The sequence below is a fragment of the Gymnoscopelus microlampas genome (genome assembly GCF_963454915.1).
Source record: "Gymnoscopelus microlampas genome assembly, chromosome: 18".
Lineage (NCBI taxonomy): Eukaryota > Metazoa > Chordata > Actinopteri > Myctophiformes > Myctophidae > Gymnoscopelus > Gymnoscopelus microlampas.
Window position 1 is genome coordinate 13,456,606 of NC_139955.1, and position 24,310 is coordinate 13,480,915.

Here is a 24,310-nt window from a genome sequence, read left to right on the forward strand (position 1 = left end):
AGACCATTGAATGGGCGAAGTAGGCGACATACTGACCTACCCGCGATTTATCAGACCATTCATTGGGTGTTATCAAGACATACTGACCTACCGACGGAGAAGACTTAAAAAGTCCGGTTTTGGTTTCGGACCATGACGGAGGGCGGAGGCGCGCAGTCTCAGGCGAACTGGAACCACGTGAGGGACCACCGAGCAAGCTAAAGCGAGCTGCCGTCCCAAACGGTGTGACGTTCGCCTGAGCCTACTCAGCGCCGTTGGGAGTTATGTACCGATAGGCACAGAATGGTAAATCATGTACTCGCCCATTCAATGGTCTGATAAAACGTGATAATCTCCCATTCAATGCATTTCTATTTTATTAAATTGATAAATATAAACATAAATAATAATAAACATAAATCTCATATAGGCCTACCAACAGTCTACCTTTCCCAAAAGGAGATGCATGTATGCAATATGAGTCAGACCAGAAGCAGCGATAAAACATAATCCCCACTGGCGTAAAAAACAAACAGCAGGGAGGATATCAAAAGCAGAGGCAACGATCCCCCCCCCCCCCCACACACACACACACACACACACAGCAAGTCCAACCCTGCCCTCTCCATTAGCTATCCCTGCCCCGTGAGCACCAAGTCAGATCCTTGGATCTGATTCTAACTGATGACTTGAGGAGATATAAATCACACTTGAATTGCAGCCCTGAGATGTCAGCCATTAAAATACAGTGCCTGCTAAAGTAGGTACCCGGAATACATATGGGATGACTGGTAGTCAGCCATGCGACATAACGCCATAGGATTGCCCCTTATGCAAAGCCGTTTGACTGAATGTTTAATCTCTGGTTCTATTTAAATAGCTGTCAGGGTGAATTTCCAGTTTAACACTGCAGTGAGTGGCAGTGAATTAATTTGATCAAAGTAGGGTATAGAGTGTATGCAATAAAAGACATTTGTCCTCGGGGTTGCAGAGATCACGTCCACACGAAGACAGCTGAGGCTCTGATCGAACGTGCCCTGCTCTGGAAACTGGATTTAGTTGCTTGCAAATAATCCCCGGCCTTGACCGAAGACACCAGCATACTGCCGTGTCCATGAGGAACTTGACGGCCGCAAATCACTCTCGCTGAAAGTCAATTAAAGACCTAAGCTAAAAAGCATTTTACATCTAATTACATGACACAAATCGTCCCGGACAAGCACACGCATATAGGCAACGGCGATGCCTTTGCAATACAATGACAGTGGCCCACACTGCAAAGCTTATGGTATTAAGCTGCTTCTAAGCTTCCTTTGTTAAAGGAGTTTTTAACATAATTACCAGTGTCTGTGCCACTCTGCTGATTCTATTACTTTTTACTGGCTTTTTTATGATTTCTTGAGAGATGATTACAAAAGTGACTTCAAATAGAAGGCGCTTTTTTTTTGGAAGGTTGGCAACATTTCCCTGGATTACACACACCATCCAGCTGTCTGAAAAATATTTAAAAACTCACACAAGGTGGCTTTGGGAAATAGATTTCATGTAGCACTGATGTTGGAGATCTTGCTATAGGTGAAGAGACAAGACATTTTTGTTGAGTGGGACATGCAGCCAAACGCACAGATGTTGCTGAGAGTTGTTATGTTTCTGGAACATTTACATTTATCTGAGCAACGACAGGATATCCGCACTGTTTTGTTATGCTCCCAAAGTGAATTTATTCAGTACAACGTTTCGACCAAAATGGTCTTCGTCAGGTGATGTACCCACTATACAGCGAAGACCATATCGGTCGAAACATTGTACTGAATAAATTCACTTTGGGAGCATAACAAAAAACACTCTGCGGATATCCTATCTTTTCTCAAGTACTATTATAATTTTTCTTATCCTGCAGCTGTTAACATTTTATTTAGATTTCCGTACATCTCCTTGGACTACATTTACATTCACACTATTTATGTGTAAAAGAAAACTGAAATAGAAAAGAAAACTGAAATAGAAAAGAAAACCAAAATAAATACATGCATGAGCTTATTTTTTACACATGGGTTTGATTTGCATTGAACAGGAACATTTCATTTTTATAATCAGCACGAGTGGGTAATAATTTAATTTCATGTGGAGTTTAATCACATTTGCAGCTTAATAAGCAGCGATGAAGAGTTGTGCTGGGAGGGGCTGCTTGCTTAGGTGTGAAGTTCTGGGTGTATTAAATCTGCAATACGTAACTTTTATTTTCCACCCGGGATTCGAACCTGGGTCCCCCCTGCACGGCAGCTGAAATTGCTACTGTTGAGCTGGTGTGGATGTCAGGTGCCTTGGGCAGGATACCTGCATGTCTTACCAGCATAAAGATTGTTTTAGGTGTTGAGCGGTCGTGCAGTCCTCTCACCACCCTCTTGCCTTCAGAGGGTCATTGCCCAACAGGTGCAGAAACTGCCACGTGTAGGGCGGCCCAAGAAGGTGCAGCTTTGTTATTCGGAGTGGGCATCTCCTAGCCTTTGCCTAAAAAGACATAGCCTACAAGGCAGCAGGTGGATTTTGGGGTCAGAGTTGCCTTCTCCTAGCCTGTTCCTATGAGGAATGCCCTGCAAGGCAGCAGGTGGTTTGGAATCAGAGTTTCCCTCTCCTATCCGATGTGTTGGCTAGACTGGGTACCATCGGACGTACCATACAAGCATGCAGAAGGACCAGGTCTGTCAGTAGGGACATTTCCTTTGCCAAAGGGCCCTTGCTGAGGTAAGGGGCTACCTCTCTGCAGCCTGCGGTTGCAGTTTATCGTCATGCCCAGGACACCTCTTTGCTACTGTTGAGCAAAGAGGACACAATGGGCCTGATTCACTGAGCAGTTTACGCCCAGATTTTGTACATAAGTCTGATACATCAACCTTTTTTTTCACATCAATTTTTCTCTCTCGTCTGCTCGGAGGCAGACTTACATGGACCAAAGCTTGTATATATCATCATCTTATTCTTCAATTACAATAGTGCAATTACAGGTATGTGCTCAACATTTGTCAACACATAAAAAAAGAAAGAAAAAATATGTCTAATGATCTATTGCTTGTATGCATATTATTCACATGATGGAAATTCAACCGATTTTTACTTTTCAGTCGACACATTTAGAGCCGAATTATTAGATCCCCGGCAAACACTGTGTGGCCACAGTCTCACCTATTGGGCTTTCAATGTTATATTTCGGATATTGGCGGATTCCGGCATCATCTTTTTACCTCGGCAAAGGTGAGTGAGCAATTGTTCAGTAGAAAGGGCTCATATGATATCCGTTCCAGGTTTTATTAGCCTTTGGGCGTGAGGTTAGACTTTGTAAACGTGTTATTCTTATTACACATGAGAGTTCCGTTCAGCTGACCCATCGCGCAATGGAGGGACCTAAGACCTGGAACGCATCTGTGTCACTTTAGATTTCTTTGGCTGTTCAAAAATAGCAGATATACAAGCTCATAGCGCGGCACCGAGTGCCGCGCTATGAGCTTGTAGATCTGCTATTTTTGAAAAAACATTTTAAAGAATCGCCTCAGGTCTTAATGGAAGACCAGCTTAGTGAATCAGGCCCAATGTGCTTTGAGCTTCATGCTCTTGTCAACCAGTAGTGGTCCTATCCGACTACGCGGGATAGACATTTCTCAATAGAAAAACCAGCAGACAAATTACAACCGCTGCAGTTGTGTTCGTTAATAGTATTAAAGCAGCACTATGCAGCTTTCCTGTTCTAGCCTGTCTCCTGTGCAAGTGCTGAAATGTTTACCACTGAGCCTGCCTGCCTGCTTGCTCAAGGGAGGAGTTGAATTTTGACCTTCCGGTGTCCAACAAGAAACTGGATAGTGTCAAGAGTTGTGTCAAACAAGACACATGTTCGAAATGTCTCAATAGAAGAGCAGAAATACAAATACAACCATGAGCTATATCGAATAACTTGGACAAAATAACACTTTATTTACTAAAGAAAATTATAATTCGAGACCGTTTTGGTGGGACGCTCTCGGAGCAAAGACCCAGACAGACTGACACGCAGAGATTTGGTGAATTATAGAAGGATACTGGGTGTGGAGTACTGTGTGTATTAATATAGGATTCCCATTTCCCTGTGCAGTGCTAAAAGAATCCTTTGGTCACCATGACTGGCAACCAGCAGGCTCACATCAACGAGCCAACAAGGAGTCAGCATTTACAATGAAAGGCTCCATTTAACGACTTAAAAGTCTATATACTTTATCGACCAGAGTGCCCCCAGGGGTCCACTTGGTCGCCTCCTTTTTTCCCTCTACACAAAATATCTTTGCTGGAAATAAGCCGATTTACAAGCTCACAATGTACTATCACATCCGAATCGATGTAACCATCCGAGGTGAATTAAGTGACGATCAAATGTTTTGGGACTTCTGCTCTCTCAATCACTCTACGACTGACTATAAATTAGGCATTACTGTGCCACTAAAAGCACAAAAGACACACATACAGTGCAATTCACTAACTAAATACTCCCATTTCACCCGAAGGCCTTTGGGGGAAGTATGCTTCCCCCAAAACTGTATTCTGCCTAGTGAGCTTATTCATACACAATTGCGTGTTTTGCTTATGTCACACTCCGGGTTGGGAAAACCCACGCTATATTTCACCGCCGTGTGCGAGTACTGTGGCTTTAGGACACTTGTTCAGCCTTAAAACCAACCCTTATAAAACGCAGTAGTTAACATGTCTTTGATATTGACACTGTGGGAAGGTTAGGTTTATTTGGTCACAGGAAATGAATGAAGAGTTGATAAAAAAAAACTTTCTCCCGTCTTCAGTGTTTAAAATAGGTAAATATTGAAAGAGCAGGGATGACATTTCAATGTCTGTGCTGGATGTTAACTAATCTAAAGAGAGGGAAACAAACAGCATCTCTGGTTTTAATGTGTACATTTAAAAAAATAATTTCACCTCAAAAGGATTTAACTTCAAAGCAGCTTTGGAAAGGAAATTAACTGCACTCATACATTTGTAAGCGGTGATCAATATGAACATTATCCAATACAAAATACAATTTCCCATGCTTCGCCGTGTTTATTTTGGATTCCTGTGCAACTCTATTGACATTGTGCCAAGAAGAACTGCATTATTTGACATTACTGCACTGGGGTTGGGGTGAGAATGGTACATTTCTCTGGTGTGTGTGCATACAGTATATGTGCAGGCTGATTTGGGGACCCTTCAAACAGTCATATCTCTGCTGTCCAGCGTGAACCTGCTAGGATAAGGATAAGGATAATTCCTTTTAACAGGTCGTTCATGAAAGTCCTTGCGGTCTTGTTTCCAATGAGAACCTGTGAGCAATTAGACCAACCAAACTAACTCCAAAACGCTCATTGTTCAGGAAAACGAAAAAACAAAATATACGTTTTTCAGGAAATGAAGAAAAGCTTATATTTTTAAAACAAAGCAATGCTGCCTCATCAAGGTTGATATAGTGACTTTATATATTGTCAGATACTTGCATGTGTCATTATATTATCAACACTTTACCCAAATCCAGCGCAAGTGGAGTTAGTAGTTTCAGACGAGCAGAAATCAAGCTGAAATGGAGTTAGGAGTCCGACTAACAATAGCTCCACTCGCTGCTGAGGGAGAGGTTTCAAAAGGGTATAAATTCCCAAAAGCTAACAATGGATCTCCAAGCTCACAATGCATCACAACGTGTGAATTAATGCCCTGATGCTCCATGACACTTATTATATAGGCCTACAATAATGAACGGGACTTTAAATATTACAATAACTTCTGCAAAGAGGGGTTCAGAGTTGGAGTAGAACTAGCGCGACAGAAATGCTATGAACTCCTTTATTCTTGTCACATTGCTCTCCTCATTAAACACTTCATAGATTTTAGAAATATAATTACTAACATTAGCATCAGTGCTAAGTTTGATAAACAGGTACACTGCATAGTTTTAACAGACTACGGGGAGAAAACCCCTGCCGTTTAGTTTGTTTATGTGCTGCGTGCTCCTCCTCTCTCACTGCGCCAGCGCGCTCTGCCTGTAGGAGAGGAGAGGGGGGGGGGGGGGGGGGGGGGGAGTTGCGTAGTGTTGACAGACAGTTTGAGGATCCAATGGAGTCGTTAGGTTTTGTCAGAAGCTGAAAATGGAGTTAGCTGGTTCGTCCTGGACACGGACGATATTTAACATATGTATACGTATACTGTACACGCCGCCATGCCTATCCATGTGGAAAGTCCACCACTGCACTGGGAAGCTTGTCAGTCTGGCAAACTGTTTATTACCGATCCTTTCACACCTCGTTGAGGGCTAATACTTCAGAGACCTGTCCCTCCCTGCCTGTGGTTATGTTAAGCTAGACAGCCATGAGTCTCTGTACTCCCCCCCCCCCCAATGTACTACTGCACCATATATGAAATAATGGGAATCTTTGCGAAAACTTCCGCTATTGATTAAACTGTCAAAGCCCACCAGTATGATTGATCATACTTCACTCAATCACGTCATGCCATAGCAGGGTTTTTTGATTGACACGCAAAAAACATGAACGAGAACAAACTGGAAGATGGGGGTGGGGGGGTGGGGGGGGGGTGGCGGCTATGTGGGTGTGAGTGTGGGGGGTATGAAGCGCTTTTCTCTGTCAACATTGTATATCACATCTGTCTTGAATTGTCTCATGAAAATAGACTCTGTATTCTCTGTCAGCAAAACCGCCAGAGATATGGTCCCTCCGTTTCTCTTTGGAATGTATAATCCCCCCCCCACTGTTGCCCGTTGGGGCTTAACCCATTGAGACCTGGAACGCATCTGTGTCACTTTTTGATTTTTAGCTAAAGCATTATTTTACACTTTGGCTATTCAAAAATAGCAGATATACAACACTCATAGCGTGGCACCGGGTGCCGCGCTATGAGCTTGTAGAATATTTTTGAAAAATCGAGAAAATGTGTGCAAATCTTTGAATATTTATTTTTTAAACCGAACATTTGTAAGTCAAGTCTTTGCTTTCTGGGGGTCCCTGGAAAAAATGTTTTGAGATGGGGGTCGGCGGCCAAATATCATTTTGGGGGTCCTTGACAGTTATGAAAAAGTTTGAGAACCACTGATTATAGTGACATATACGCTTTTTTTTAAAAAACAGTTGGAATTTAGAAGACATTTTGTAGAATCGGAACCTCAGGCCTTAATGGCTTAAAGATGACTGGAAAAAGGGTTCATTTCTAGCGCATTGTTGCGTCATATACATCTAGCTGCTCATATCCTGCTCCGTCTCCACTTCCTCCGCTCAGATTCATTTTATTTCTTGCTTATGTTGTGAGAAAAAGGTCAACCTGAGACTATACCAGTAATGAGTGTACGCATGTGTGAAGCTATGCCGGTTTGTGGAAATACACGCATGGCCTGATCACATGGGGCTCAGGTTGGTTTTTATTGCATTGTGTATAGAAGGTCCATAAAGTGCACACATAACCCCAGAGTCAATAAAAAATACCTATAAGAGAGGTATGTACATTCTTCATTATGCATAGCCTGCAGTTCATGCTGGTGAACTGAGCCTCTCATTACCTTCGAGGGAGAAAATTGTTCTCGAGAGCTACCTTCTCCGGCAGCCAACCAACCCCCTTATTTCAGCCACAAATAGGTGTAGCCTTGAGACTCACGTCAAATCTTGATAGTCGGTATGGGAGAAAGAAGAAAAACTGATTACTTGCAGGTCGACGGTACACATCTGACAAAAACACCAACATGTATTCACCCCATTTATTAAGAAATAAAGCAGGTGCATGAATATGTAAAACAGTGTGCAGTAAAAAGTCGGCTCCCAATGATGAAGAAACGTCCACAGCAAGTATTATCCACACTCCACGTTCAAACTGTAAACTCCACAGCAAAGAGGAGACCTAACTCAGGGAAAAATATTTCCACTCTAGTCACAAAAAAAAACACTCCGACTTGCTTGAAAGCCAACATCATAACAAGCAGGAAAAAATATATCTTCCATATCTGTCATATACCTTAGAGTACATACCCATTCCACTACAGTTTACAGACACAAAACAAGCAACAACAGCAACAACAGCAACAACAGAAAAATGTCAACCAAAGCACCAGGGTTTGAAAGACATCACTGCGCAGTAGATAGCTATGTATACACCCAGAAAACAACTAGCATCTAGGAGTAATTTTATCCATTTGGACTTGTTTTTAATCACCTTTAACGACACTAACCCTGGCGTCCTTATTTTGGGAAATGTTGATCAATTTTCCAAAAAGTTTCAATTAAAACGAATTAAAAAATCTAAGCAATTTCATCTTTTTCTAAACAGTCTCAAAAATTGCAAAAATGTATTGCACACTCACTATTTATTAAGACTTTGTATATAGAGCTTAAGTGATTAAGCTCCAAAATGCAAAAAGTCATTTCAAGGTCTTTCCTAATGACTAAAATCTAAACAGTCCTTTAACGATGGTGTGATTTAACATAAAGAAACATTAAGATCAATGTTGAAGCTTAAGGCTTGCCGCTTGAATGGAGGAGGAATCACAGTTAAACCTGCAGCTAAAAGCCTGTCAACATTCTTCCTCTGTCCACTCACCCCTATCTACGCTGTACAGAGGGAGAGAAAATATTGATCCCTAAATTTGGACGCATGCTTAGATTCTGGAGGGGGCCGCGCGCGTGTGTGTGTCTCAGTGACAGCAAATGGAGCTTGTCGGCTTTGGAGAGCGCTGACACGCAGACTAGTCATGGTGGTTTGGTCCACTGGGTACTGCGACTCTCAGATGGATAGAGAGGATGGGGTCGAGTGCTCATTTACAAGGTCTCACCCACCGTGTGCTTGTGTGGGCTGTAAGTATGGGATGCAGCCCCCTTGTGACAATAGTGTGAATCAAAACAGGAGGTTCAGAAGACTCACCCCTTTGGCTTGCTGCGTTCAGTCAACACGATCTAGTTGGGGTGTATTTAATGACAATAATATCTACTCATCCAGAGGTCCAAGAGGACCCACAATATCCGTAGACGCAGCATACTTAAAAATAGTGTTAAAGGAGAAATCAGTGTTATTTGAATTCTGTAGTGGTATAGCAAAATACATTGTATAGAGATATAAAAATGTAAGGATACACAGACAAATATTGACTTTGGTTTCTTATCTAAAATCAAAAAAATCTCACTAGAGTTAGCTCTGCACATCGAAAGATTTCACTACAATTATTGCTTGAGCAGAAATAAGGCAGTCGAGCTTTTGCATAGTTGATACCTGCACTACACATTACAAGATATAATGCCATCTCATTATATGAACCAAGTGGAATAGCAAAGTGACCCAAATAGATTTATAAAATACAAAAACACACACAAGATCAAATCAAAAAGCTTCCTGGAATTATTTCTTACAGTATCGATGAAAGAGCGTTTCTCTCTTTCTTTCATAGACGCATCACAGACAAAAGGGAAGAAGGTGAAATACATCTCCAGTTAATTCCTCCAACTGCCTTTCTTTTTCATACTTAAAGCCCATTAAGACCTGGAACGCATCTGTGCCACTTTAGATTTCTTTGGCTATTCAAAAATAGCAGATATACAAGCTCATAGCGCGGCACCGAGTGCCGCGCTATGAGCTTGTAGATCTGCTATTTTTGAAAAGTCTTGAAAACATTTTTTATTTTATTTTTTTTCCAAAAAAAATCTGAAATTTAGAAAACATTTTTAAGAATCGCCTCAGGTCTTAATGGGTTAACGCTCGACTAAGGGAGTTATGAGAGACAGAGTTGGACTATAGTTGTCATATCTTAGGATTCCTCTGTAAAGCAACTGCAAATCAAACAATAAAGGTCGACAACGGTGAAGGAGTAACATTTGTTTCTTTACCCTCGTCTTTTTCCGAACGACTGAAAATGATAAATCTACATAAAAAGGAATATCGACTAAACATATATATCTCGCCCTGTCGGTCGTGAGACTTTTGACACGGGGGCTCATTTTTAGATGCTATCCATGGCCTTGAACTCGCTGAGCGCCTGCACGGGGTTCACGTGCTTCTTGTGAGAGGACCGCTTGACCCGGTTGGTGGTGTTGTCGTCGGGCTTCTCCCTCTTCACCAGGGGCTTCTTCTCCGGGGCTTTCATCCTCCAGGAGATGGCGGGCATGTTGAGGGACTGCATGCCCTTGTTCATCTGGTACTTCGTGGAGGCCACGTAGGACGCCTTGACGGTGGACACCACCGTGTTCATCAGGTTCTTGGCGGCCTGGATCAGGGACATGGCGCTGTCCACCTGACGAGAGAGGAGAGAGGAGGAGAAGAGTGTTGGAAAAGACCACGGACAAAGTCTCGTTGGAAAAAGGGATCTTTTACATGCAAATGTTTTTAACCCGTTAAGACCTGAAGCCGATTCTACAAATGTCTTCTAAATCCCAACAGTTTCCTGAAAAAACGTATGTTTCTACAGTATATCAGTGGTGCTCAAACTTTTTCATGTCAAGGACCCCCGAAATTATATGTATTTGGCCGCCGACCCCCCATCTCAAAATGTTGTGTTTCAGGGACCCCCCCAGAAGCAAAGATTTGAGTTACAAATGTTCGCTTTAAACAATATATATTCTACGATATGATCGATACGATTCGGTGCCGCGCTATGAGCGTGTATATCTGCTATTTTTGAATAGCCCAAACTCAAAGTGTAAAATAATGCTTATTAGCTCAAATCAAAAAATGACAGATGCGTTCCAGGTCTTAATGGGTTAAACAACCAATTTATGGGTTATTTTCAATTCAACCGAACTACCTACCTACCTCACTCAATAATTTACACCACATCTACGGCTAATAGGAAGATTTAATTAGTGTTGCATGGAATTCATGGGGAAAATATTGTAGTGGGCAGTTATTGATCAAGTATGACAGTTTGCCACCCTCAGACTAGAGGCCTCAGAATGATATTAACACAGTATTTTGACGTGTATGTGACCAGCTCTAGTCTATCCACTATTTTGGCTACTTTGACAATTCACAATTGTGTAGCGCTTTGTGCTTGTGGGTTTCTAATGGAAAAAAATCCGATTGTAGTATTTGTCTGGAGCATAAACGGGTGTGAGAAGAGCATAACTATGTGGAAAAGGTCATACTAATGTAAACTACGGTATGATGGCCTCAGACAACCCTCTGCCTCTGACAATATGTCAATAGAGTAAGACCTGGTTCTTTTCCCAGTCTAGAAGGGAACACACGCATTATCTGCACATACAGTACATGTGACCGGCAACAATTCCACGAGAAAGTAGATAACTAAGTCACTCCCCATGTTGTCTGTATGTAAATATCCTCTAGCACTGTGTTATCTTAAGCCACTGAGAAAGCGGTTGGGCAACACTAGTCCTTCCCAAGACTGATTATGTTCTCTGTACCAGATATGGAAACATAATCTGCAAATATGACATGCCGCGGTATGAATCATTACCTAATCGCTGTGATTTGCCTTGGTCATTAAACATTTGCATTTCTAATTTATTTGGCACGCACCATAAATGTGTGCGGGGCTGATAAAATTGTTTTAGGGAAAACAGTCTAGACGTTCCACTTGCATAAATCATCCTAGCCTGAAACTACTAGTGAATAAACTTGCTAGGGAGAAGAATGTAGAATAGGCTTTTTACTTTGATTTAGTTTCCACTTTAAGCCAAGTTCAACTTTGTAACACCTGCAATCGTAGCAAGTTCCATGTGACAATTTGACAGCCATCACTGGAGCACCGTGTTGCTCTTAAACCATTGAGACCTGGAACGCATCTGTGTCACTTTTTGATTTGAGCTAAAAAAAAAGCATTATTTTACACTTTGGCTATTCAAAAATAGCAGATATACAAGCTCATAGCGCGGCACCGAGTGCCGCGCTATGAGCTTGTAGATCTGCAATTTTTTGAAAAATCGAGAAAATGTGTGCAAATTAATATATTTATATTCTTTTAAAGCCAACATTTTTTACTCAAATCTTTGCTTCTGGGGGGTCCCTGGAACAGAATATTTTGAGATGGGGGTCAGCGGCCAAATACATCTCATTTTGGGGGTCCTTGACATGAAAACGTTTGAGAACCACTTGATATAGAAACATACGTTTTTTCAGAATACTGTTGGGATTTGGAAGACATTAGCTAAAAATCGGCTTCTGGACTCAACGGGTTAAGGGGCTCTGGCACCCTGTGATGACAGAGAATTTGAGAGCCACAGACAATCTAAGCGGGATGTTTTAGAAAAGTGGTGCACTTACCCCTGACACGACCAGTTCTCCTCCCAGGTTCTGCACCTCCGCCTTGACCTTGCTGCAGATGTTGAGCTGGTGGCAATACAGGGCGATACGTTGAAGGTAAGCCAGCAGGTCCTGCTTACAGGACACCGAGTCTGGACACTACGAGACAGGGAAAGAAAAGAGACACTCAACAAAGGGTTTCTAGCGTGTGTGTGTACAGTATGTGTAGATCCAATATATTCACTGTGAAGCTGACTTTGAAACTGAGTATACAGTTCAACTACTATTACAATGCATCCCATTTTAGTCAGCTCCATACACATTTGCTGGTTCCCATCCCCCACGCCCAGTTGGTCATGTTGATCAGGGATTAAAGAAAAAAAGATATATCTCAGGACTGAAAGTTTTGCTAGGCCAAGTACCAATCTGCTAAACAATTAGCACAATATGTAAAAGGATGATGTGTTTGGTGTTCTAAACTATGTTCCTGCTGTTCTACATACATCCAACCAGTTGAAGTAAGCGTAGATTGAGGCTTTAACCGTTGCTTTTACGAAATGTCCATGACCATAAGATTCTTCAATAAAACCTAATAATTGGAGTTTATGGAAGATGCATCTGAACATATTCTAATCTATTGCTACAGTATTCTGGTTAGGGTTATGCCCGATTTAAACAGAAAATAGCTGATCTACAAGCTAGCAACGCGTCAGGTTGTGATCTTGTAGATCGGCAATTTTCGGTGCACAACACCGGCGTGCAACAGAGCATAAATTGTCCTAAAGAAAAGGCTACGGTTTTTGAGCCTCACGATTTCCGTGCTGTCGTGCCGAATTTTCGCACCAACATGTCTTAAAATCGTGCAGTGTATGCCCAGCTTTAGCCAAGAGAAAGGCATGCTGGACGCTATGGAATCCAAATGCATGAAATCAAGTCTGATAACTTGAATCCATGCATCCCCCCCACCCCCAGTTTGTCACATTGAGTCATGGTGCTGTGACAGTTAGGGTAGATGGACACCCACATTAAGCCTGTGTTCAGAGCCAAGATGACTGAAAAAACACCCACATATTCTCATACATTCACTGTGTTATGCACCATGAGAAGTCACACCAAATGCAAATTCAATTGAAAAGGCAAACGCCACTGTCAGTCAATTACGCTGAGGGAACATTAACCCATTAAGACCTGGAACTGTGTCATTTTTAGATGTGAGCTAAAAAGCATTATTTTACACGTTGGGCTATTCAAAAATAGCAGATATACTTGTAGATCTGCTATTTTTGAAAATTCGTGAAAATGTGTGCAAATCTTTGAATATATATATTTCTAAAGCGAACATTTTTAACTTAAATCTTTGCTTCTGGGGGGTCCCTGGAACAACATATTTTGATGGGGGTCCGCGGCCAAATACATATCATTTTGGGGGTCCTTGACATGAAAAAGATTGAGCACCACTGATATAGAAACATACGTTTTCAAGAATACCGTTGAGATTTAGGAGACATGTAGAATCGGCTTCAGGTCTCAATGGGTTAAAAGGTGCTCGTTGGCGTAGAGTCTGAGCTTCACATAAACTAGCATCTTACTCAAGAGTGAAACAAAAAACACACAAAAAAAGACATTCCTATTCAAAAGAAGCCATGACTGTCCTCACGATAATTAAACAAAGCCGGCCTCCTGACTGCCAGTATGCCAGTATGAGAGGGGGACGGTTCAGATAAAATTGTTGGAATACCCTCCATTCCAGCAATTTAGACAATGAGGCCTTGGGTAAAAGCGCAAATAAATAAACTGCTGAGGGCTGGAGAAAGACTCAAGAGGCTACCATATGCATAATTCACTCTCAAAAGGAAACACCGTGGATAAGATATGCTTTAACCCATTGATACCTGGAACGCTTCTGTGTCACTTTAGATGTCTTTGGCTATTCAAAAATAGTGAAAATATTTTGTATATTTTTTTTCCCGAAAAACTGTTAGGATTTCGATTTTTTTAAAGAATCGCCTCAGGTCTTAATGGGTTAAAATGTCTGAAACAAAAAAAATAAAAAACACAATTAGAATACTGCAGCTGTGCTAAGTACTGTAGGAAAAGTAGGCTGCATCTCTCTGGTTCGCATTGCCATCGAGGCGTAGTGGCACTCAGCAAAACTATAAACAGCCTCGTAGAGGTCAGGTAAATGGTGGAGAACAGAGAACAAAAATGCACCCAAATTAATGAGATCCATTAATGACAAATAAATTAAAGCATACTTTTAATGCCACGCATTATGCAAATCTGCCAGCAAAAAAAAATGCTTGTCATTCAGACTCCATCACTCTTTTTTTCCAGTCAACTTCCATATCCTCTCTGGGATATAGCGCTTACCTGCCATACCTTGACACACTGAACCTGCACTATAGCCTTTGCCGCTAGGTGTGAAAGAGTGCAGATTCATTCAGACTAGGAGTCTTACAGTATAATGCTAAAAAGTTCAAAGAAAATATATTATAAATAACTAAAATATTCTCACATAATTTTCAGTGATCATTGGAGCATATTATTAACTGCTACTAGACTGGTTGGGGACTGGCTTACTCGGGAAGGATGCAAGTCAGGAACGCATTCCCCACCCGGTTATGTAATGGCCTTTGTCAGAGTACCCGTCTGCCCCGTGTCCCCCTTTACGCTGTCATCAGTATATGCCCATATATATTGGGCGACTTGCAACCATAAAGAGAATAGCGCAGCAATTATAAATCTACAATATCACTTTAGATCATATAAATGTATAATCTATCTATCTATCTATCTATCTATGCATGCGCACTGGTATAAATGGTTGGTTACTCTCCATAGAGTTCAAGTTATTCTGCACTCTGTTCTCAGCTGACAGAGTTGCATTGCTTGTCATAATTAGACCAAGTCTCCTGGCTGGAACACCACTTTCAATGCCTTACTCGGTTTGCTAAAAGAGCCCCCTGCCAACCTGGCTGCCTGTCTGCCTGACAATTAGGCTTCTATACTGTTCATAAGGTGAGGGATGTAAACACAGTGACAGGGCTCTGCGGCTTCATCACTGATTCTCACAACATCTCGGTGGTGTTGAACCAGGTCACACATGAACATTTCCGATCCATTTTTACGTGGGCATACTGCAGTTCTGAAGAGCTTAAGAGCATTCAACATATCCTTTTAACAATCACAGGCTACTGGGCTTATAGCACAGGTTTAGTGATCTAATATCACTAAACCTGTGTGTGTGTGTGAGAGAGAGAGAGAAAAAGTGCTTATTACTGTATAACGCTGTTGTTTCGCCAGCAGATCGTTTGAAAGTAGGTGCCTCTGGTAGCCGTTAAATCTAAGGACAGGCTTAAAGGTGAACGCTAAAACTACAGCTCTGTGTTGTAAGAGGGTATTGTGTGTGCTCAAAAATCCTGGGCGTGCATGTGTATAGCATTCAGAGGAAAGCAAGATTACATTTTCACTGGCTCATAGTGAATAAATGAAACAGAAATATCCCTCTCCCTGCAATGACGAGAATATCATGACCTTCTACTATTACAAGCGTTTATGTGCAGTAGTTAACAGAGCGCCAGGGACCTCACCCCCCCTGTCTACTCGTTCCCCATGGTAAGGGAGAAGTGAGCTGAAAGAGGGGGGTTTTGGGGTTGTGATTTTTGGACACGTGAAATGGGCCGGGAGTTATGATTAACCCATTAAGACCTGGAACGCATCTGTGTCACTTTAGATTTCTTTGGGATATTCAAAAATAGCAGATCTACAAGCTCATAGCGCGGCACCGAGTGCCGCGCTATGAGCTTGTGATTTTTTTTTTGTAATTTTTGTAGATCTGCTATTTTTGAAAAATCTTGATTTTTTTTTTGTAATTTTTGTAGATCTGCTATTTAAAAAAAAATCTTGATTTTTTTTTTTCTTTTAATTTTTGTAAATCTGCTATTTTTTTTAAATCTAGATTTTTTTGTCTTTAATTTTTGTAGATCCGCTATTTTTGAAAAAAAAAGTTTTAAATTCTTTTAAAAAAAAACTCCGAATTTATAAAACATTTTTAAGAATGGCCTCAGGTCTTAATGGGTTAAACCCTAATCCTGCTGAGCGCATCAGTGGTGTCCCTGGTGAGCAGTCTGGAGCACTCTGCTGCTCCAGAAGATGCGAGTGCACACGCACACGCACACGCGCACGCACGCAATCACATACTTCCCCTGCATGCTCAACTGTGTTCAACCACTACACACACACACACACAGTCACACACAGACAACATTAAGGGGCTGTGAGCATGGGCTATAGATGAACAAAGATGTCGCAGTTGCTGCTGCCAGCCTACGTAGAGAACAGAAATCTATGCCCTTTCATCAACGTGCGCAAACGTGAACTCAACCCACCGACAGCATATCACACAGTAGACAAAATCATTATATAAATGTATATGTGTGTGTGTTTACAGAGAGACGGGGAGGGGGGGAGAGAGAGAGAGAGAGACACCCTGAGACAACAGTGATAAAATGGAGTATATCACTCCTATCAGCACCGTGGGCTGCTGATTAACCCATTAAGACCTGGAACTGTGTCATTTTTAGATTTGAGCCAAAAAGCATTATTTTACACTTTGGCTATTCAAAGATAGCAGATCTACAAGCTCATAGCGCAGCACCGAGTGCCGCGCTATGAGCTTGTAGATCTGCTATTTTTGAAAATTCGTGAAAATGGGTGCAAATCTTTGAATATATATATTTTTTAAAGCGAACATTTTTAACTCAAATCTTTGCTTCTGGGGGGTCCCTGGAAAACAATATTTTGATGGGGGTCCACGGCCAAATGCATACAATTTTGGGGGTCCTTGACATGAGATTGATCACCACTCAAACAGAAACAAACGTTTTTCAGAAAATTGATGAGATTTAGGAGACACGTAGAGTCGGCTTCAGGTCTCAGTGGGTTAATAGAAGGACTCGTTAAGTAGGGGAGTAAGGAGAGGTGAAGAGTTGACATCCTATTACAGGAGAGGAAAAGGAGGGTATGACAGAGGAGGAGGTGGGGGTGGGGTGTGGGGGGGGAAGAGTGCTGGAGGGAATGATCGTGATAGAGGAGGACTAAAGACATGGCTGTAAGACCAGAGAAAAAGGGAGGGGGATAGGAGGAGGAGGAGGAATTAAAGAAAGAGGGGGACAAAAAATGTGACGGGAGGAGAAGCAGGGAGGGAGGGAGGGAGGAATGAGCAGTCTGTGAGGAGGAGGAAGATGTGGAGAGGTAGAGTGAGCCCGAGGAAGAGTAAATAAAGAGCGGTATGAAGGTGTTGCTTGCTGACGACGTCTCGGTGCCGTCGTTAAGATAGTAGATCAGCTCTTGTCGGCAAGCAACACCGCTGTGTGACGGCGTATACATTAAGCTAAGTGTGTGTGTGTGTGTGTGTGTGTGTGTGTGTGGGGGGGGGGGGGGTGATATGGACATGGTGTGTGTAGGTGTGCGTGTGCACGCAGTTAACCCATTAAGACCTGAGGTTCCCGATTCTACAAAATGTCTTCTAAATCCCAACAGTTTTTTTTTTGAAAAAAACCTACGTTGCTATATCAGTGGTTCTTAAACTTTTTCCATGTCAATGACCCCCAACATGTATATGTATTTAGCCGCAGCCCCCCCCCCCCCCCCCCATCTCAAAATACGTTGTCCCAGGGACCCCCAGAAGCAAAGATTTGAGTTAAAAATGTTTGCTTTCAAAAATATATATGTATTCAAAGATTTGCACACATTTTCAATATTTTTCAAAAATAGCAGATCTACAAGCTCGTAGCGCGGCACTCGGTGCCGCGCTACAAGCTCGTATATCTGCTATTTTTGAATAGCCAAAGTGTAAAATAATGCTTTTTTAGCTCAAATCAAAAAAATGACACAGATGCGTTCCAGGTCTTAGCGGGCTAACAGCAGCAGCAGTAGCAGCAGCAGAGCTGGGCTGACGCTTGGATGCAGCAGGCATGCTAATGAGGGCTAGGGGGAAGTATTGAGATGGCTGAGATCAGGGTCTCTGTGAAAGCATCACTTGTGCTCACGCTCATCTTCAGCTGCTTCACTCGGCACTCAACAGGAAATACTGGCAAGGCTGCTCTGACTATCTGTGACATGTGAATACATGAGTTGCACAGAGAAGAGACAAGGACACCTCTTCACATAAAGACGCTTGCATCGCTGACGAATGGCAGTCCTTGCGTGCGGTGGGCTAACTTGGGCTTGTGTCTTACGCTGCTGATTCTTTAGCTGACATACAGTATATATATATAAATATTGTACACTCACTATGGAACAAAAATACCAGTGCAGAAAATATTTTTTCCAACATGGAGGCGACGCACTCTTGCATCATGCGAGGGTTTATTGTCAAGGATTATTATTTAAAAAAAAAAAAATCACACTGACATTATGTCTATAGGCGTACTGTAGTTCAGACCAAAGATTAGAGACGAGACAAAACAGCGTCACCCACTCAAAAATGCTTATCTACGAGTTCACAAGCCATGAAAGATGTGACCCTGCTGTGAGCTTGTAGTTCTGCCGTTTTCGGCGTGTGACACTGTTGTATGATGGAGTATAAAATTAAGCATTAGAAGCAGAACAAATTGCAGTTGTCTGAATTACCCTTAAGTTATTAGTGCTGTATTTCACAATTTAACACATTAGCTGCCAATGACGTATATATACGTCTTTGAATAATCAGCTGTTGCCTGCCAATGACGTATATATACGTTTTTGAAAAAAAAGGGAAAAAAATGTTTTGATTTTTTTTATAATTTCAACCCTTTTCGAATTTCGAACAGATTAGGAGCTAAAAATGTTCAAAGATTTGCTGCTCCATTCACTTCAATGTTAAAATTCAAACGGACAAACAATTCACATTGTTTTTTGGTTTAAAACTACTGGTTTTGAGCTATATTCAAACATCAAACACCACATGTTAACGAGGTCAAAATGACCTCGTTGACATTTGTGAAACCACACCTGAATCTCATCTGTGATTAGAAACCATCTGGGGAACAATCATACTGGAGGAAAAAAATCTGTGGCTACGCGAACAGGTCAATGTCAATGTCAATGTGTTAAGGTCAGTTCAACCTGCATGTTTGTGTCTGTATTTGTTTCCCATTTAGACAGATGCTAGTTACGCTACTCAGATGCTAGTAGGTTTTGCTTCACATGCAGGACTCAGAGATGCTAGTAACTTGGATAGATGCATGCTGTGGGTTGTCAACAGATGCCAGGCATGTTTTATTTAGATAGATGTTAGGTTTGATGTCCAGCCAAGTGCTTCTTTGTAGCACTTGTTTTCTTCTTAACACACAAATCGACCACTTGCACTTCATAAGTTGTTTTTGATAAGATACACATTTTACATCTCATATACAGGTATACAAGAGTAAAATTATTCCGATTAGGCTTCTCAACATTGCTGCAAAAAAAATAAATAATAATTGTAATAATATAGTAAATTCTTGCAGGATTCTCCCCATTTAAACCCCATCTCCTGCTGTGCTCCTGATTAGTAATTTCTCATGTTAATCTCCTGATTTCATGCACAATGCATGCACAAACAGCCCTGCTTGACGTGTGTCCCCTTTTCTAAACCCTACACCCACATTCTAACCTCTAGCCACACACAGGTTAGCCTTTAGATATCGACTTTTGATCACTTTTTTCGTATATATATTTTCAAATGACTACATTTTGTTGTGATGTATGAATTCGCGACCAATTAAAAGTCATTTGACTTTTGCATCCTTGTATTTATTCTATTAATCTGTAGGTTATACTGGGGCCAGGGCATTGAGGGTCGGGCATTTGCAGATGAAAAATCTCCCTCTTTTTCACAGCCTAATGTTGGCAGGTATAATTAAGAGCCTAAATCGTAATTACAATTGTAATGTTACCCTAATGTTACTTGAAAGTCGATGCTAATGCAAAAAGATGAAGTCATTTAGCCATTATGCTAGTTTAACAATGCCCTTATATTTCATGGCACATAATATCTCATGTGAGAAAAGAAAGGGGGTCATCACTTGCAAGACTTTTTCTTTTTATGACTGACCCTCTGTTTTATAATGGAGACTTCCATCATTAGAGCCCATCATCGCAGGCGCTCTCGCCCATCAACAAAACGTGGTTCTGTCCCTGTGTGGCTCACTGAAGTGTCCCTTAGACACCGGACTACAGTATATAGCCCTCATGGCACTCCCATGCACCGCACTACTGGTTATTAACCCATTAAGACCTGGAACTGTGTCATTTTTAGATTTGAGCTAAAAAAGCATTATTTTACACTTTGGGCTATTCAAAAATAGCAGATATACAAGCTCATAGCGCGGCACCGAGTGCCGCGCTACGAGCTTGTAGATCTGCTATTTTTGAAAAATCGTGAAAATGTGTGCAAATCTTTGAAATATATATATTTTTAAAGCGAACATTTTTAACTCAAATCTTTGTTTCTGGGGGTCCCTGGAACATATTATTTCGATGGGGGTCCTCGGCCAAATACATATAATTTTGGGGGTCCTTGACATGAAAAAGATTGAGCACCACTGATATAGAAACATACGTTTTTCAGAAAACTGTTGAGATTTAGGAGACATGTAGAATCGGCTTCAGGTATCAATGGGTTAAAGAGCGATTTATACTTAGTTGCGTGCTGGTGTCGCACACCGAAGACGGCAGATCGACAGGCTCACGCCGCGCCACAGTGCGGACGAGATGCGAGCTTGTAGATCTGTTATTTTCGGCGTGTGCGCGACACCGACGCGCAACGAAGTATAACGGTGGCCCTTAAGTGGACTCACCTTGGCCGGGTCAGCTGCTGCCAAGAGCAGAGAGCCCACGAGAGAGGCTTTCATCCCACAAACGCTGGAGATCTTTTCAAGTGAAACCGATAAAAAAAAGGTGAACCGCCTCGTTACAAGGAAACCAGAGATAAGGAGGTGAAATATCACGGGTCTTGTAGAGGGCTGCGTTGTGTGTCATTGTTGACATTCGCGGCGTTTTTCAAAAGCATTAGCGCGCACAGGAAGGCAGAACTGAGAGGTATCATGTGTGACTGTTACTCTACTCTAATCTGTTAATTAAATCTCCTAAGTAACAACACCTGACATGGCTGACTTTTTGGTGAAGTTTCTCCATATTCATGAGGCTCAAATTTCATTTTGTGAATGCGGGCGGATCTGGGCTGTCATTATGGTTAAAGCTACAATCCGAAACTCATTTCAATGATTTTTTTTTGTATGGTTAAGATATGTTAATGCAACGTAACTTGCAAATCTGCAGTTCGGAGGTTATCTCCCTATACTCTTCCACTGAGAAATTTGGACCAACCTACGAAGGTTGACAAAGTGGTACTGACTGAAGCTCATGAGCTCATATCTATCCACTTTGGTGAGCAGTAGAACTTGCAACTTTAACCCATTAAGACCTGGAACGTATCTGTGTCACTTTAGATTTCTTTGGCTATTCAAAAATAGCAGATCTACAAGCTCATAGCGCGGCACTCGGTGCCGCGCTATGAGCTTGTAGATCTGCTATTTTTGTGGGAAATTTGTGCAAATCTTTGAATATATATGTCTTTATTTATTTTATTAAAACAAAAAATCTAAATATTTTGTAGAATCGGAACCTCAGGTCTTAATGGGTTAAGTCATAACTATAGCTATTTTTTGAATGAGGTAAAAAAAAAAACGTCTCTCCTTGTTCTGTGTCCACAAAAGAGAAAGTGAGGCATGGAGGCCGATCAAAAGAGAAAGAGGCAGATGTTGAACAAAAGGATTTCACAGCGCTACGTGTCGGTAATGTCCATGATAGAACTGATCATCAGGAAGGTCAGGTCCCATCATTGCAAATGCCATGCAGCTCAGCTGAATCCTATTAAATGCAACAGAAGGCAGCGAGAGAGAACCCGCTGCACTGACGATGCCGCTGCCCGCTGCTGTGACCTTTCAGGACGCGTCACCTCAGAGGAAATGCCACTTTCCAATATCTACTGACACCGGAGCATTCTAACACACCCCTGCAGCCGCGGGCCTGTTTAGCCCATTAAGACCTGGAACGCATCTGTGTCACCTTTTGATTTGAGCTAAAAAAAAGCATTATTTTACACTTAGGGCTATTCAAAAATAGCAGATATACAAGCTCATAGCGCGGCACCGAGTGCCGCGCTATGAGCTTGTAGATCTGCTATTTATGACAAATAGTGAACATGTGCAAATCTTTGAAATATATATTGTTTTAAAGCGAACATTTGTAACTCAAATCTTTGCTTCTGGGGGGTCCCTGGAACAAAACATTTTGAGATGGGGGTCCCCGGTCAAATAAATATCATCTTGAGGGTCCTTGACATGAAAAAGTTTGAGCACCACTGACATAGAAACATACGTTTTTTCAGAATACTGTTGGGATTTAGAAGACATTTCTAGAATCGGCTTCAGGTCTCAATGGGTTAGGAAGCACCAGGAGAGAAACCCGGGGGGGAGGTGCTTTTCGGGCTAAGTTTTGATTTGTTTTCAGCTTCTTGTCATGAGAGAGAGAGAAATGTGATAGCCTTGCTATCAGCTCATGGAGAGAGTCTAAAGGGAAGGACGCTGCGCTTTTTTGATCAGTAAGTTTGTGGGTTAGAAACAGAGAACAGGATGAAGTTGCTGATGTAAAAAGATACACTGCCTTTTTGATGTAAAGCCGACATCAAGTTTTGAAATCATTTTGGAGAAGATCAGCTCGCTGATTCAATTCCGGCACATTGATACAAGACTGGACCCGTGGATAGAATATAAAAACGCCCCAAAGTTAATTTACTTCAGTCTGGACTGGTTACAGGGGATGGATTTAACCCATTAAGACCTGAGGCAGCGTCTAAAAAAATTCAAAATCCTAAAAAAAAAAATCGGAAAGAAATATTAAAAAATAATTTTCGCGATTTTTCAAAAATAGCAGATCTACAAGCTCGTAGCGCGGCACTCGGTGCCGCGCTATGAGCTTGTAGATCTGCTATTTTTGAATAGCCAAAGACATCTAAAGTGACACAGATGCGTTCCAGGTATCAATGGGTTAAGTAAAACAGAAAAATAGCAACAATTGCTGCAGTCAGTGTCTCAGGAGGTATAGAGAGCGGCAGCCGGGGAGCCAGAAGGTTTCCCAGTTTAATCCACCGGCTCCCTCCTGGCTGCATGCCCAAGTGTCCTTGAGCAAGACACGGAAACCCCTAACTGCTCCTGAACAGCAGGTTAGCAGCCTTGCATGGTTGCCTCCAACCGTGTGTGGATCTGTAGCAGTGTTTCTGTCGGTGTGGTATGTGTGTGTGTGTGTGTGAATGGGTGAATTGTAATGTTCATTTGAGTGGTCGGAAAAGACGAGTACAAAAATGTAATAAATGCAGTGCATTAACCATTTAATTGTCATGCGACTAATAACGTGAATGTCAAAAAATTACCTTTGTGTAAAAATAAATAAATAAAATCATTAAAACAAGCACGTAATTAATTAAGCTGCAACCAGCTCTCGGTTTGCCTGAAGGTTGCATGCGTGAGCTAAGATGTACATACAACATTACATTTAAAAATAAATGACAATGTTAAATGCAAATTATCGCTTAAGGTTACAAAGTCCCATCATGGATTTTATTTTTTACACACGTTAAGATCCATGTTAAATTGTTAATGTTTCATGCCCTCTATGAGCCAATCATTAGATTGGGGTATCCATCAATGGCTTTGCATCGCGGCAGCGCTTGAAAATGATGCACTGCCCAAGCGGGTGGGCTTATACTAGCTGCTTGGTCACAGCTAAACATAATTAAAAAGGCGGGGGGTGGAGTAGGAGATAATTTAAAAAAGTCTTTATTCTTAACCCATTAAGACCTGGAACTGTGGCATTTTTAGATTTTAGCTAAAAAGCATTATTTTACACTTTGGCTATTCAAAAATAGCAGATATACAAGCTCATAGCGCGGCACCGAGTGCCGCGCTATGAGCTTGTAGATCTGCTATTTTTGAAAAATAGTGAAAATGTGTGCAAATCTTTGAATATATATCTTTAAAGCGAACATTTTGAATTC

General features: G+C 41.6%; 1 protein-coding gene across 1 annotated transcript in view; it reads right to left on the minus strand.

Annotated features, from left to right (window-relative positions):
- Positions 1–7,733: 7,733 nt before the first annotated feature.
- The window catches only part of ctnna1 (catenin (cadherin-associated protein), alpha 1), a 151,015-nt gene continuing 134,438 nt past the window's right edge, over positions 7,734–24,310 (minus strand). Inside the window, exons 17-18 of the mRNA XM_084041905.1 lie at positions 12,253–12,390; positions 7,734–10,264 (exon numbers count right to left, since the gene is read on the minus strand). Coding sequence (XP_083898031.1) covers positions 9,974–10,264; positions 12,253–12,390 — 429 coding nt within the window. The 3' untranslated portion in view covers positions 7,734–9,973. The remainder of the gene's footprint in view (positions 10,265–12,252; positions 12,391–24,310) is intronic.